We start from the raw sequence: 16548 nt of genomic DNA on the forward strand, positions 1-16548 counted from the left end.
TTGCGTTATTTAAAGCTCTAAAAATGCTTTCATATAGTTTTTGTTTGTATATGTATAATGAAATATAACATTTAATGACAAAATATTAACAAAAGTTATAAATTCTCACAAAGAATCGAACACGCCTAACATTGTTTTCTCGGAAGAAGAAGAAGATGTTGGACCAAAACAAAATATCAGTGTTGCCAGCTATGGAGATTTATCCCTAGATTTGGGGATTTTCGGTGTCTAACCAGGATATTTTGTACAAATTTCTATGAAGAAGAAACAAAGATGAGTATTATATTGTTGCAATTAGTTTTCTTGTACTTAAATGAAGTATAGCGAGTAATTTCTATATAAGTAAAGCCTACAGAATCAGAAAAAATAGAGATTTTTGGGTTGTTTGGGGGATTTTTAGACTAACCCATCTGGCAACACTGCAAAAAGTTAAAATCTCGATATCGTAAACAAGCAACTTACAGAAGTTTTCGTGTTTTTTAATCAGAAACTCTTCGAAAATGGGCTGTGACGACGACTATTTCAGTGCTAAAGGGCCCTTGAAATTGAAGGGAGTTGATGATTCAGGTTTGAAAAAGTAAGTTTTGACGGTTAATGTAAGGAAACCTAGGATATATTAAAGAAGGGTTTTGCGACCCCAATTTTTCGTACCTCATATGTCACGATTGAATAGCCCAAAACAAGGCCCATTTAGCGACAGGATTGGCTATTGTAATGTTAGTGAGGCTATCCTATGTATAACGGTAGTGAGGCTATCCTATGTATAAATATGGGACATATTTATTCTTTTAATTGTTGGCCTGCTTACGTAATCCTAAGCCATTTCAGATATGGGGACCTTTGTAGTTCGTTGGGACAAAATAGGTTTAAAACTTAAAAAATCGTTTTAATGAACACATTTTGGGGTGTTTGTATTATAGTGGCCACTGTATGTATGATTACGGCTACCTTAGAGTGCGTTAGCCTCCCGTAGGTAAGTAGGTAAGGACACGGCTTGTAGGTTAGGTTAGGGGGGAAATTTTAGGTTAGCTAATGTCCATTTTTAATCCACAAGGAACTGGCTGGTGATATACAAAGGCTCCCACATTTTAAATGGGAAATAACAGAAATAAACACTAGGATACCACCTAATTCATTCCTCGCCTAACCTAACTTAACCTGACCTAGGAGCCGTATCCTTACCTATGGTGGGTGGGGTGGCGGCCTATGCCCCTTCAGACTGCTATATTCATAGCTTATCCCAAGAATAAGTCTCAACCCTGTGTTTGCTTCCCAATTGCCTTCACTCCTGGCAAGGTAACACTATATATTTTGTAAATCATAAAATTAGCTTCATATCATTGTATTTCAGTCCAAAATTTAAAACTTACCCATCAATAAAATATATTTGACAAGTGATAGAACAGTTTACACCTGTCCCAACGAACTGCACTCGTACTGCAAAACCCTTTACCGAATTAAGCCTAATTACAGGTATATTGGTCCACCAAATTAACACGATTTAATAACATTGGTTTTTGCTCCCGTGAATTAATATTATTTAATCAATCACTGATTTTTGCTTTGCCGTGACTCGCTTTACTTCTAATTTGAAATCATCCTACTGGTCCTCTGTTCCGGCAAGCAGTACATATTGCACTGTGCGTGTAACAGCGAGGGGAAGTATTTTTTTTGTTATTTTAACTAATTAGGTAATTACTCAGTTTTCTATAATACAGTTTATCTACTAACATAAACAATTATAGCTGTACTTACATTATCCGTAGTTGCTGAATTCAGTACCTACTGGTTGTATCACATTCTTCATCCTTCCAAGGGACAAATTACAGTTTACGTGAGTTTAGATAATTGAAAAAACCCACATTTTATTGCAATCTTTCTTCGCCAAAAGAACGTGTCCTTGCCAGTGTGAGTTGATCTTCTGTTGTAATAATACAGTACTGCATTTCACCTTCAGAACACTTTGTACAACAGCTGGAAAAGTCACCAAACAGTCTCTCTTAAATAAATAAGAAGATATTGACTTCTGTGTAACTGCACGGCATGACATGTCTGTGTGAACAAGTTATCACTGAGGTAAAGAAAGAGATTTAAAATGGATTAGTACAGAATTTTTCAATATTAATCTTACCCGATAATCATGTAGCTGTCAACTCTGTTGCCGACAGAAATCTACGGTCGGGATACGCCAGCGATCGCTATACAGGTGGGGGTGAACACAACAGCGCCATCTGTGGTCAGGTACTCCAGTACTTCTTGTCAACACCACCTCAATTTTTCCTCTGTCGTGCCTCCGGCTAGACCTACATGGATACGCTGTTGATTCTGGAGTTATTGCTCACGATTTGGTGATGTATTTGCTCTAGAGTTTAGCCTTCGCTATTCAGGAAGCTTTATCATTAGTTAACATATTATGCTATTTTAATGTTTTTGAAAGAATTTCTTTGATAGTCTCGTACTGTTTTCAAAGTTGAACTAACGTTTTGTTTTGTCTCTGCAGTTGTTGACGTTCAGAACGTTCAACTTGCGCTCTATCGTTACGATAGAGAGAGAGTATTCACGGTGTCACGTTGCAGTAAGAGTAAACCGATTCTTGCGTTTTGTTCATTCTTTCTTAGCTTAAATGGTTTTAATTCTAATAAAGGAACTTTTTATTTGGGAAATCTTTCAGTTTTTTTCCTTTAACAATAATATGTTTTAACGATATATATAATTGGGCTCATCTCTCAGGTTCTAAGTCAAGAGAGAGAGAGAGAGAGATAGAGACGGAGGGAGAGAGAGGAGGATAAACGTTTCGTTCAAGCGGGTAACGTTGTTATCGTTTTTGCTCTTCTCCCTAGTCTCTTTAGGGGAAGAAGGTAAACGTTTCTAGAGTTTTATTCTTGTTCCCAGGCTTTATGCGGTGAGAGATTTTAAACGTAGTTTATTTGATCTAGTGTTTAGTCTCTTTTCCAGCCACTGAATTATTTATCATTCATTATGTTTTTCTGTTACATTGTAATACTGTTTTCGCAAATTACTAACTTTTAATGAAGGATAGAATTGCGTGTTTCAGGTACAAACCACTTAAAGTTTCGAGTTCAGTGAAATAAGTGCAAACAGAAAATCAAAAGTGATAAAGTGATAAGCGCAAAGTGTTACAGTGTTGCGTTCGAGGGTTCGTCTGTTCGTGCCAGTTGTTCGCCTAGTCTGGGACCTCTTACAAGCTCCCAAGCCCAGGGGAGAAGTAACGTCGAAGGACTTATGGGTTCATCAGGCCTTGATCGACGAACAGACGTTTCCCTCCGTGGTTTCGGGTGTAACCAACTCACGTAGCCGACGTGATCACCCCACCCACACAAAGACGAGAGAGCCCATTTATTCCTCGTCTGCGGAAGAGGTTTCTCGCAGAAACCATGGACCAAATCTTGCAGCTTTTAAGTGCAAGTCGGTCCCTTCCGCGCAAGTCCAACTCCTAGGTGGAGCCATTAGCACTGGGTCAGTTCGGACTTGCTGCAGTACGACAACTGCACACCTCCCAGAGAGGCAAGGTAGTACCGCAACAGGCAGTAACTCCGTCTGTTGCCGCACCAGCTGTTTTAGACCCTCAGTCTCAACGGACAGTAGCTCCGTTTGTTGTTGTCTTTCTTAGACTCTAGTGGTCTATGCTGCAGACAATGCAGTCTCAGCTTGCGGTGTTGATGCAGGAGTTTCAGGCAGAGAAGGTTAGCACACCTCCTCCTGCGAGCGCTCCTCCACCTCTGCGCAGTCCACCCTGCCAGACGTATGATGTTGAGGCTCCTCCTGCCTCCATGCGTGAGCTGCCGCATTGGGAGTTGCCAGGTACCAGCGCTATGCAGCAACCTCCACTTTCCTTGAGGCAGGAGCCTCTTGCTATGTGGCAACCTCCTCAACCCTTGAGGCAGGAGCCTCATGCTTTGCAGCAACCTCCTCTTCCCTTGAGGCAGGAGCCTCATGCGTTGCGGCAACCTCCTCCATCCTTGAGGCAGCAGCCTCATGCGTTGCAGCAACCTCCACCATCCTTGAGGCAGCAGCCTCATGCTATGCGGCAACCGCCTCAACTCTTGAGGCAAGAGCCTCAACTCTTGAGGCAAGAGCCTCAACTCTTGAGGCAAGAGCCTCAACTCTTGAGGCAAGAGCCTCTCTCTGCGCAGCCACCTCCTCAACCCTTGAGGCAGTCGCAACTCTTGAGGCAGGAACCTCATGCTATGCGGCAACCTCCTCTAACCATGAGGCAGGAGCCTCATGCTATGAGGAGCCTCATGCTATACGGCATCCTCCTCAAACCATGAGGCAGGAGCCTCATGCTATGCGGCATCCTCCTCAACCCATGAGGCAGGAGCCTCATGCTATGCGGCATCCTCCTCAACCCATGAGGCAGGGACCTCATGCTATGAGGAGCCTCATGCTATGCGGCATCCTTCTCAACCCATGAGGCAGGAGCCTCATGCTATGCGGCAACCTCCTCTACCCATGAGGCAGGAGCCTCATGCTATGCGGCATCCTCCTCAACCCATGAGGCAGGAGCCTCATGCTATGCGGCATCCTCCTCAACCCATGAGGCAGGAGTCTCATGCTATGAGGAGCCTCATGTTATGCGGCATCCTCCTCAAACCCATGAGGCAGGAGCCTCATACTATGCGGCATCCTCCTCAACGCATGCGGCATGAGCCTCATCCCTTGCAGCATGAGCCTCATCCCATGCAGCATGAGCCTCATACCATGCAGCATGAGCCTCATTCCATGCAGCATGAGCCTCATCCCATGCAGCTTAAGCCGCACGCCATGCAACATGCTCTGCTTACCTTACAGCATGCTCTACATACAGCATGCTCTGCATACCTTACCGCATGCTCCTCAGTCACACATCTTTGGTTGTTGCCAACTCACTAGACTGTCAAGCAGTTTCATAACGTTGCCTTCTAGTCTGCTGCTTTTGCACCAGTGAAACCCTCACTGAGAGAACTTAGCTTTTCTCGGATATGGTTCCTGTAGATGAGAAAGTGCTATTCTCCCTCCTTCTGATATTCCCTTGAGGACTCTGTCATTTGGAGAGGAGCCTTTAGCTGCTTAGCCTCCTATGGACTTTTATTTAAGCATAACATGCTTCCAGGGAGGGTAATGGTTCCACTTCAGTTGCTAACCCCGTCTGTTACCACACCTGCTCCCATAGACCTTGAGCTTTGTTGCAAGACATGCAGTCCAAGCTTAGTCCTTGTTAGAGGATTTTTTGTTTACGGAGTCAGTGTGTCACTGGGAAGACGTTCAACAACCAGCAGAAGTGACTTGTTGTGACGCAGTGCGGCTACCTCAGCAACCCGATAAGGAGTTGTCTGTACGACCCAGACAGTCTAGACAGCTTCGGGTTGTCGCTGTACTTCCTCGCTTCCCCATGGTTGACAGTTCACAGACTGTGCAGCAGTACCATGATCTTGTGTCTGGCTCCGTCAGACGACTAGCTTTTAAGAGCTCCCACAAGTCGTCGCTGTCTGGAGATTCTCAGATGGACTATGGATCTGACCAAGGAACTGGGCCTCCTGGTCAATTTTGAGGAGTCCCAGCTCGTCCCATCCCAGACCATTGTCTACCTGGGTATGGATCTTCAGAGTCGAGCTTTTCGGGCTTTTCCGTCGGCCCCAAGGATCTACTAAGCCCTAGAATGCATCCAGAGCAAGCTGAGAAGGAACCGATGCTCAGTCAGGTAGTGGATGAGTCTAACAGGGACACTTTCATCGCTGGCCCTGTTCATCGAGTTAGGGAGACGCCACCTCCGCCCCCTTCAGTATCATCTAGCGGCTCACTGGATAAAGGACATGACGCTAGAGACGGTCTCAGTTCCTGTTTCCGAAGAGAGGAGGTCTACTCTCATGTGGTGAAAGAACAGCTTTCTTCTCAAGGAAGTCTACCTTTGGCTGTTCAGAAACCCGACCGCCGTCTCTTCTCTGACGCATCAGACACGGGCTGGGGTGCGACTTTGGACGGACAGGAATGCTCGGGAACATGGAATCAGGAGCTAAGGACACTTCACATCTATTGCAAGGAGCTGTTGGCGGTTCATCTGGCCTTGATAAACTTCAAGTCCCTCCAGCTTAACAAGGTGGTGGAGGTGGACTCTGACAACACCACAGCCTTGGCTTACATCTCCAAGCAGGGAGGGACTCATTCGTGGAAGTTGTTCTAGATCGCAAGGGACCTCGTCTGGTCAAAAGATCGAAAGCTCACGCTGGTAACGAGGTTCATTCAGGGCGATATGAATGTCATGGCAGATCGCCTTAGCCGGAAGGGTCAGGTCATCCCCACAGAGTGGACCCTTCACAAGAATGTTTGCAGCAGACTTTGGGCCCTGTGGGGTCAGCCAACCATAGATCTGTTCGCTACCTCGATAACCTAGAGGCTCCCGTTGTATTGTTCTCCGATTCCAGACCCAGCAGCAGTTCACGTGGATGCTTTTCTGCTGGATTGGTCCCATCTCGACCTGTATGCATTCCCGCCGTTCAAGATTGTCAACAGGGTACTTCAGAAGTTCGCCTCTCGCAAAGGGACACGGCTGACGTTGGTTGGCTCCGCTCTGGCCCGCGAGAGAATGGTTCATAGAGGTACTGCAATGGCTGGTCGACATTCCCAGGACTCTTCCTTTAGGAGTGGACCTTCTACGTCTACCTCACGTAAAGAAGGTACACCCAAACCTCCACGCTCTTCGTCTGACTGCCTTCAGACTTTCGAAAGACTCTCAAGAGCTAGGGGCTTTTCGAAGGAGGCAGCCAGAGCGATTGCCAGAGCAAGGAGGACATCCACTCTCAGAGTCTATCAGTCTAAAGGGGAAGTCTTCCGAAGCTGGTACAAGGCCAATGCAGTTTCCTCAACCAGTACCACTGTAACCCAGATTGCTGACTTCCTGTTACATCTAAGGAACGTAAGATCCCTTTCAGCTCCTACGATTAAGGGTTACAGAAGTATGTTGGCAGCGGTTTTCCGCCACAGAGGCTTGGATCTTTCCACCAACAAAGATCTACAGGACCTCCTTAGGTCTTTTGAGACCTCAAAGGAACGTCGGTTGTCCACTCCAGGCTGGAATCTAGACGTGGTCCTAAGGTTCCTTATGTCATCAAGATTTGAACCTCTCCAATCAGCCTCTTTTAAGGACCTCACATTAAAAACTCTTTTCCTCGTGTGCTTGACAACAGCTAAAAGAGTAAGTGAGATCCACGCCTTCAGCAGGAACATAGTTTTCACATCTGAAACGGCTACATGTTCCTTGCAGCTCGGTTTTTTGCTAAAACGAGCTTCCTTCACGTCCTTGGCCTAAGTCGTTCGAGATCCCAAGCCTGTCCAACTTGGTGGGGGACGAACTGGAGAGAGTACTTTGCCCAGTTAGAGCTCTTAGGTACTATCTAAAAAGGTCATAACCTTTACGAGGACAATCAGAAGCCTTATGGTGTGCTATCAAGAAGCCTTCTCTTCCAAGGTCTAAGAACTCAGTTTCTTACCTATTCAGGCTCCTGATTAGGGAAGCACATTCTCATCTGAAGGAAGAAGACCTTGCTTTGCTGAAGGTAAGGACACATGAAGTGAGAGCTGTGGCTACTTCAGTGGCCTTCAAACAGAACCGTTCTCTGCAGAGTGTTATGGATGCAACCTATTGGAGAAGCAAGTCAGTGTTCGCATCATTCTATCTCAAAGATGTCCAGTCTCTTTACGAGAACTGCTACACCCTGGGACCATTCGTAGCAACGAATGCAGTAGTAGGCGGGGGCTCAGCCACTACATTCCCATAATCCCATAACCTTTTTAACCTTTCTCTTGAATACTTTTTATGGGTTGTACGGTCGGCTAAGAAGCCTTCCACATCCTTGTTGATTTGGCGGGTGGTCAATTCTTTCTTGAGAAGCGCCGAGGTTAAAGGTTGTGATGAGGTCCTTTAGTATGGGTTGCAGCCCTTTATACTTCAGCACCTAAGAGTCGTTCAGCATCCTAAGAGGACCGCTACGCTCAGTAAGGAAGACGTACTTAATAAAGGCAGAGTAATGGTTCAAGTCGTCTTCCTTACCAGGTACTTATTTATTTTATGTTATTTTTGAATAACTAATAAAATAAAATACGGGATACTTAGCTTCTTTGTTAACATGTATGCTGGTCTCCACCCACCACCCTGGGTGTGAATCAGCTACATGATTATCGGGTAAGATTAATATTGAAAAATTTTATTTTCATTAGTAAAATAAATTTTTGAATATACTTACCCGATAATCATGATTTAATTGACCCACCCTTCCTCCCCATAGAGAACCAGTGGACCGAGGAAAAAATTGAGGTGGTGTTGACAAGAAGTACTGGAGTACCTGACCACAGATGGCGCTGTTGTGTTCACCCCCACCTGTATAGCGATCGCTGGCGTATCCCGACCGTAGATTTCTGTCGGCAACAGAGTTGACAGCTACATGATTATCGGGTAAGTATATTCAAAAATTTATTTTACTAATGAAAATAACATACTTACAGTATTAAAAATAATAACGTAATTAGAAGACTAATATACTTTAAAGTTACAAAAGATACGGTAAATTACAGAAAATATATATTCAAAGTTACCTTTACTTTATATTTGTTCCGTAACCGAAATACAAACCACGCTATTTACACAGGGTTTACCTTTTAGCGCAGCTGAAATGGCGAGCCATTAGAATTTAACGAGGGTGTATTACCCCCGCGCTAGTTAGCGGGGGGGTAGGGGAGTGATAGCTAGCTACCCCTCCCCTCCCTCACACACAGATGAATGCTCACTTTCACTTTTGGCTCGGACTGTGACAGACGTCTCTGTCTTGGTCCTCTCTTGGCAGCCATTGTTTGTTTTGTCTTTACTTAATCGCTTACTTTTCATTTACTCAATATATATGTAAACATGTTTTCATGTTTGTATACATATTTGAGTATAGAAATCAGTAAGTTTCCTTTTCAGATTGGTGTGTGTAGTGTACTTATCTACGTGGTGTCCTCGGCAGTTGGCCGCCACGGCGTTATGGGTGGCGATCGAGTTTGACTTATGTCTTTCTCTCTCTCTCTCTCTCTCTCTCTTGAGGTCGTTCACCCTTTTACTACGTGTTACTACGCCCTTGTAGCTTCCTTTCCGTGTGGGGGGGTTGCTACGCCGTACGTTTGTCTCGATTAGTTTATGAATCTAATTGTATTTGTTGATTTTTCAGCTTTGTAGAACGATTCCTTTCGGGGTTTTCGTTCTTTCTTTAGTGTTCATTCATTTTTAAATTACATAATTACATAGTTACATAATTATAATTGTTATAATTCTGTTTTGGTTACAGCTCTCCTTCCGTGAGTGTAAGTGGTTGTGAGGGCACGTGCCTGTTGTGTAATTCTTGTTTCCTTTCCCTCGGGATTCCTCTTCGGAGCCTTCCCGGGGGAATGAATGTGTACTAATGTTTTTTTGTTTTATTTTTTTACAGTTACCGATCTAGTTCGTTTCTGTAATATGGCAACGGTGTGAGCTGTCTTGTTGAGTCCTGGGAATTCGGCTGTTGCTGCCTCCCCCCTTGTGTTTTCGTCAGGGGCGTGTCTCCTTCTACTGGAAGTACTCCCGTGACGACGGACAGCTCTCCAGTTCATTTTAGAACTCTCAGGAGGCTTGCCTCCTTGGGCAGGTAACTTTCCTTCCGAGGGAAGTTTTTCCTGTCCAGGCTTGAGTTTTTCCCCTTATGGAGGGTTCTCCTCTTGCCTTTTTTTCGTGCGACTATGCTCTTGGTGCTGAGCGGTCACACCTGCAGTTTCGCTCAAGGGGCTGGGCAACTGCAGGAGCTCCTCTTCGGAGGATTGCTCCTTTTAGGTCACTGCTGACCAGTCTCTTCTACGAAGTGTTTCTCTTTCGTTCGCGAGAGAGTACACTCATAGAGACTCCTTCGGAGGTTTCTTCTGTTGCTGTTGCTGTTGGCTTCCCTCGCCGTAAGGCCCACCGTCCGCCTCGTCGTAAGGGCCTCTCATCTCCCTATAAGGGTGCTTGAGGCGCCTTTTTGAATCTCCGTTTGCAGCCTACAACTCCTTTTTCTCGATCTTCCGCCTTGGTGCAAATGGACAGCAGTCTGATCTCGTCTTCCGACGGGCAACGGTCTTCCCGACGGACAACGGTCTTCCCGACGGACATCAGTCTCCCGGCGGACAACGATCCCTTCGGGGCAAAGGGTTGCCTCCCACGGGGGTTCTTCCCTTGCGTGTCAGGGTTTCCCTACGTGCCCTTCTGCTGTGTTCTCTCCCTCGCGATCTAGAACTTCGGTTCAGGTCGGGGTCAAGGACTCTTCTTCTATACGCAGGCTTCCACGCGTAGCCTTCTGCTCGTCAGCGATCATCAGCTCGCCAGCGATCACCTGTCTCTCGGCGATCGATCTCCAGATCGCCCGCGTGTGTTACAGCCGGCACGCCAACGTTCTCCAACTCTTCTGAAGGAACATGGTTCGCCAGCTACTAGCTCACCTGCGCATGCTGATCGCCATCGCGCGACCCTCAACTGCGCATGCTGATCGCCATCGCGCGACCCTCAACTGCGGATGCTGATCGCCATCGCGCGACCCTCAACTGCGGATGCTGATCGCCATCGCGCGACCCTCAACTGCGGATGCTGATCGCCATCGCGCGACCCTCAACTGCGGATGCTGATCGCCATCGCGCGACCCTCAACTGCGGATGCTGATCGCCATCGCGCGACCCTCAACTGCGGATGCTGATCGCCATCGCGCGACCGCACACCTGCGGATGCTGATCGCCATCGCGCGACCCTGCGCATGCTGATAGCCATCGCGCGATCGCCCACCTGCAGAGGCTGCTCGCCATCGCGCGACCGCCCATCTGCGCATGCTGATCACCATCGCGCGATCGCCCTCCTGCACATGCTGCTCGCGATCGCTCACCTTCGCATATTGCTCGCCAACGCACGATCGCTCACCTGCGCATGCTGCTCGACCATCGCGTCGGCATAACACAACGCGCCATCGCCAACCTGCGCTTTAGCGCTCACCAGCTCATCACCGATCGCTTGTTGATCCATATCGCCAGCGGTCTTCCTCGCCCACGCGGCAGCGCGTTTCCTCGCCATCGCGCTAACGCTTGCGTTCACCGCCTCGGACTCGGGCTCATCCACCTGCCCACCCTCACGACCGCTCGCCTGCACGCTCGCGCGACCATTCGCTCACGTGCCTGCACGTCTACGCTCATGCGCGTCCGCGCCCATGCTCTCCAATGTTCGCCCACGTGCGAACCAACGGTTTTCCATCACGCGGACGGATGGTGTTCCGTCGCGCGAACCTACAGTGTTTCTTCGCACAAACGTCGGCTTATTTCTTGCAGTATCCATTGCTCGTCTATGGGTTATCGCTCGCCGACCACCAGCTCTCGCCCTTCCTACCACGCTCGCCCTCCTTCTGCGCTCCTTCGCTCTCCTTCGTTTGCGTTACCGCGCATAGGCGCTTCCACGTTCGCCCACGCGAAAATCTTTGAATTACCGTCGCGCGAGCTCCAGGGCGATTGCGACCACGATTCCCAATGGGGTTTTCGCAGCATGGCCAGCCTGGCGAGTTCTTCTGGAGCGTATTTCCAGAACACGGCCTCACCCCGTAAACGCAGAGCATGGCACTTGCAAGAATAGGAGAAACTTAAGGGAGATCTGAGCAACACTCCTCTTTCCTGAACCTGGTTAGCCCTTCCCCGTCATTCCCTGGAAGGATTTTTGGCGGGGGGGGGCTTTCCGTTCGAGATTTCTCCATCGGACAAGGGGTGACTGCTTACCCCTTCCTCTGGGAGCTTACCAGGTTCTTTCCCTCCTCGGTTACGGCCCGAGGTTTGGTTCAAGGAAGCTACAGGAAGAGCATGGGTACTTTCCTCCTCTCGAGCTCAGGCACCTTGGCCTTTCGTCGTTAAGTATCTAACTTGCGGACAAGCTCGATGTTGTACCATCTGGACACGCTGACTGAGGGCTTCCTTCGGGTGTCTCATCTGTGGAGGTCGACGACCTCAGACACCCTTCCATCCTTGAGAAGAGTTTGTTTGTGCCCAAGGACAGAGACTTAGACAGCGGCTGTGCGGAGGAAATCGACTTCCGTTTTCACTCCTCCAAGGCGCTTTCTTCCAGACTCTGCAGGGCTCCAGCGCCCTTTTCTTTCAATCACGTCGGCCTAAGTTATCGGCTACGACAACTGGGACAAGGTGTCCAATTGCAGTTTCCTCCTGTCAGGAACAGATGGCACGGGAGACTCCCCCGGGGGGGCATAGTCCTAAAAGGAGTTCACTTACTCTAGGATTACAGGTTTTTCTCTGGGAGGATGCTTAAGGTTACTCATCTGAATGACAGCTTCCCGATGCCCATTCCCGCACAATCTCTGTGATCAGCCAAGGATATCGCGCCTGCCGTCTCTGTCAGCGAATTCAGTGTCTCTGAACCTCTATGCCATAGCGTCAGCAGAGTTGCCCGGTTGGGCAGAATGATCCATACCTTAGGCGAAGGTCTTCCTTAGGATCATCGACGGCTTCACCCCCGGCCTCCTCAGTCGATCCTTTCTTGTAAGAAAGGATCTGAGAGGGGATGTCCTTAGTCGACCTCTCAGCCCTGATCAAGTTTGTCGAACAAACTTCAGCCAGCGTAGACCAGCAGAATCGATCAGACTGGTAACGAGGCGACAGGACTCCTTAAACCCTGGATCGGAAGGACGGGTACTTTCAGTTTCCATTCCATCCATCTTCCAGGGTGCTCGTCGAATTCAGCCTAGACTGCAAGTATTCCTGCTTATGATGCAGTGTGGCTATCCCGCCGTGGCATAGCAGGTTTGTTTCCCCAGAGAACTCTCCCTGCCTTCCTCTTGGCCGCTCAGGTGCAGGCTTCCGCCTCCTCTGCTGTTTGGAGGGCTGGTCAACTCCGGTAGGCTCGGGTTCGACCTTCTTCAGCGCCGGGACAAGCTTCCGGATGCTTACCATGAGTGTGGGCTCAAGGTATTTTGCTTGGAGCCTTCTCTTCCTCTGCCTCAACATCTGGAGTATCTGGCCATGATATTGAGTCAACGGCCTTACCACGTTGGAAACCCCGCTTCTCGTCCGTCCAGCGAGGTTAAGCAACGTCGGTACTTGGATGGGTGACCACCTGGGGACGCCAGATTCTGTTACCACATCCTCCGAGCCTTCCTTTCGGTTGACTGTGGCAAGAATGAGGAGAGTCGCAGTACCTGTTCTCAGTCAAGCCGAGCTTTCAGCCCTACCTTGGAACGTTTCCTAGTTCTCCTTTCCTCATTGACCCGTCTATAGTCCGAACGGTCGCCTCAGGATAAGTTCCATGTGGGGCGATCCAAGTTCCGGTGGCTTCAGGCAATGTTTAACCGGACTTCCTGGCCCCTATGGGACCAGCGGAACTATTAGACCTGCAATGGGTGTTGACCTATGGAGCCTCTTGATGGTAGTGGATATTCTCGTCCTTTCCCCACATTCTTGATGCTGTTCTCGGACTCGTCAAAGGAAAGGGGGGGGCATGTTCCGGTCCAGGCCTATGGTCAAGACCTGAAGGATACCTCTCCATCATTCAGGCAGCCTTAGGGGCCTTAGTCTGGCCCCTCTACAGATCCTACAGCTCCTGCCGAGTCGCCCCGTGCGCGTCGACTTCATGATTCTGGCGTATTCTAACCAGCAGGGGACGCATTTTCACACCTTCACATCTTGCAGTAGAGATACCGGGATGATTGAGATTCTCTCAATACCACCATCGGCTCTCTCATTCCAGGCAGGGGAATGTTCTCTCAGACTATCCGAGCAGAGCCTCGTAGAGAGAGTGTACCTGGGGGTCTTTGACCTTGGGTAACCAACAAGTACTGGTCTGGGGGACCTGATCGCGACAGCTTGGAACCTCAAGCTTCCGCTATTCTTCCCCCCAGTCTCAGACCCCGAGACTCTGGCAAGATGCATTCCAGTGATGGTGGGACAACTTTGACTCCTGCATCTTCCCTCCCTTTTGTCTGTGGACAATGGGTCTCAACAAGACCAGGTTGTCTGTCAACCTTTCAATGGGAGAGCTCCACTGGGACTATGCGCAGAACGGTTTCTGGACCCTCTGCTTCCCCTGACGGAACTCCCGGGAGAGCTTCTCCCACGGCGCAGACTACTCAAGCAACCACACTGCGACATCTCTCCCGAACCGGGGCGTCGCTTCGGCTTCATGCCTGGAGACACTACGCCTCCTCCTCAAGAAGAGACAACCCGCTACAGTCGCGGTACGGAGGTCGCGTCATCTGCGATAGTCATCCACAGGGGTCTCCCAGGCAAAGTGAAGAGTCTAAGGTGGTTGGTGCCGTGGGAGATATACCTCTTCCCTTGAGGCCTCTTCTCCAGCAATAACGGTCTTATTGCCTTTCGGCGGGAGGAAACTCCTTTCCGCTCTCGGCAATGAAGCCTGTCGCTCAGCCTTTCCCTGACCTTCAGGCTTAAAGGAATAACTTTTTCCTGACCGCTGGATCTATCCTCGCTCATGCGAAGCTACGATCGTCCCTGCCCTAGTCGGAGGAAGACCTCCAACTTGGAGCATGGCTCGGACTTTTAGACCTTTAAGAGATCTTCTCAAGACCCTTTACGACAGGCCTCGGATTGTATTCCGCCTTGGGTCTCCTGCTCACTCTGGCCACGGCCAGTGTGTAAGCAATCTTCTTGGTCTCTTACGACTCCCCCCTTTCTAAGGAAGAGGGGAAGGCAACATTCAGACTCGCTCCTGAGTTGTTGGCTAGACTCAGAATCTGGGGGTCCCGGCCCTTCGGTCCGATTCATTCAAGATTTCGAGTCTCCATTCTGTATCTGATGTCCCAAGACCTTCTCTTTCTTGCCAGTAAAGGAATCGAGAGGTTAGCGCTGGGAACAGCTGCAGTTTGTCCTCAGTTGCAGCCGATTTGGGAGCACAAGGAGGACATGGGGGAGAGTCTCCAGTATACCTCTTCAGCCCGGACTCAAGGACATTCATCTCGACCTGTCTCCAGACCCTCCCCCGTCACGTCGCCCTACAGCACGATGTTGGATACATCACAACGTCCCTCGCCTTCGAGTAATACTACTCTGTGACGCAGGTGCTACAAGCTGGAGTCTGGAAGCGTCTAATGACCTTCGCAGCCCGCTTCCTGCAGGGCGTGACCCACAGGAGTCTCGATACGTTTTCTATCGTTCTGTGGTGGCTACACAACAGCTGGTCTAACCTCAGGCTCCTTTTTGGACAGGTAGCAGAAGGTTGAGGGCATTGTTATCAGGTTTTAGTCTGCATGAACGAAAGAAGTATGTCTGGCCCTTACTTCTTTCTTCATCATCCCCTCTACGGGGAAGCAGCATCCTGGTCTCTGCATAGCTGACCTCGAACCTCTGCAGGTAAACCATGCTTCCTTGTGTTCCGAGTATTGAGTCAATACTGTCGCGTCCCCCATACCCTGACGAGGTGGTATTGGGAACGTCCTAACCCAGAGTTCCTTCTGGAACTCCAGGTCAACTGCCTAGGACGGGTCACACTTCTTCCTTCACACACAAGCTTACGTAGGCCACATGGTGCCTTGCGAAGCAAGGAACTTGTGAGGTGCAGGGACTCCTTTTATCGAGTGCTACTCACTCGGATTCTGAGTCCCCGGGTAAAGCCAAAGCCAGTATGGCTGGGGACTTTCCACCCTACCTAAGGGGTAAGTCACCCTGTGTAAATAGCGTGGTTTGTATTTCGGTTACGGAACAAATGACAAATTCGAAGATAATTTGTATTTTTCCTAACCATACAAACCTTAGCTATTTACACACATTTGCCCGCCAGCCCTGTCCCCCAAGACAAGTCCTACCTCTAAGTGAAAGTGAGCATTCATCTGTGTGTGAGGGAGGGGAGGGGTAGCTAGCTACCACTCCCCTACCCCCCCGCTAACTAGCGCGGGGGTAATACACCCTCGTTAAATTCTAATGGCTCGCCATTTCAGCTGCGCTAAAAGGTAAACCCTGTGTAAATAGCTAAGGTTTGTATGGTTAGGAAAAATACAAATTATCTTCGAATTTGTCATTTTACTTTATAAATCTAGTACTGTACCGTAACTGAAAAGTCAAATTCTTTGAGTGATCCGAGAGAGATAGAGGTTGCATATTCTGAAGATAAACCTTTGCAACAATTTCCATGCTTGTTTAGATGTTTTATACCGTGGAAGATTGCTAAGATAGTAGATAAGACTCTTTAGCAGTTAGTGTACTGTACTTATATTTTTTTTCTTCCAAAATAGAAAAAAGAAGAAGAAGAAGATGGATCTGGAGAAGCAGATGGAAGCCAGCATCAGGCGTCAAAAGCAGGAGGCATTAGAGGCTCCAAGTGGATCACCGTCCACCTCATCACAAATATTTACACCTGCCGAACAGAGATTTAAAGAGCGCCAGAGAAAAATGGTAATTGCCGTTCTGTACCTTGTTAGTAGAGTATGTAATGATATCACTTTAGTACCATTTCCAATTTAGATATATTGATCAAATACATTTCATATTTAACTTTTAATACAGAAAGCTTTTTAGTTTACCATG

The 16548-nt window shown here is 48.4% G+C and overlaps 1 protein-coding gene across 1 annotated transcript in view; it reads left to right on the forward strand.

Moving 5' to 3' along the window:
- Positions 1-415: 415 nt before the first annotated feature.
- LOC137625305 (protein FAM32A) overlaps positions 416-16548 on the forward strand; it is a 61999-nt gene continuing 45866 nt past the window's right edge. Inside the window, exons 1-2 of the mRNA XM_068356134.1 lie at positions 416-577; positions 16257-16416. Of these exons, the coding sequence (XP_068212235.1) occupies positions 501-577; positions 16257-16416 (237 nt within the window). The 5' untranslated portion in view covers positions 416-500. The remainder of the gene's footprint in view (positions 578-16256; positions 16417-16548) is intronic.

Source organism: Palaemon carinicauda, chromosome 32 (assembly GCF_036898095.1).
Source record: "Palaemon carinicauda isolate YSFRI2023 chromosome 32, ASM3689809v2, whole genome shotgun sequence".
NCBI lineage: Eukaryota > Metazoa > Arthropoda > Malacostraca > Decapoda > Palaemonidae > Palaemon > Palaemon carinicauda.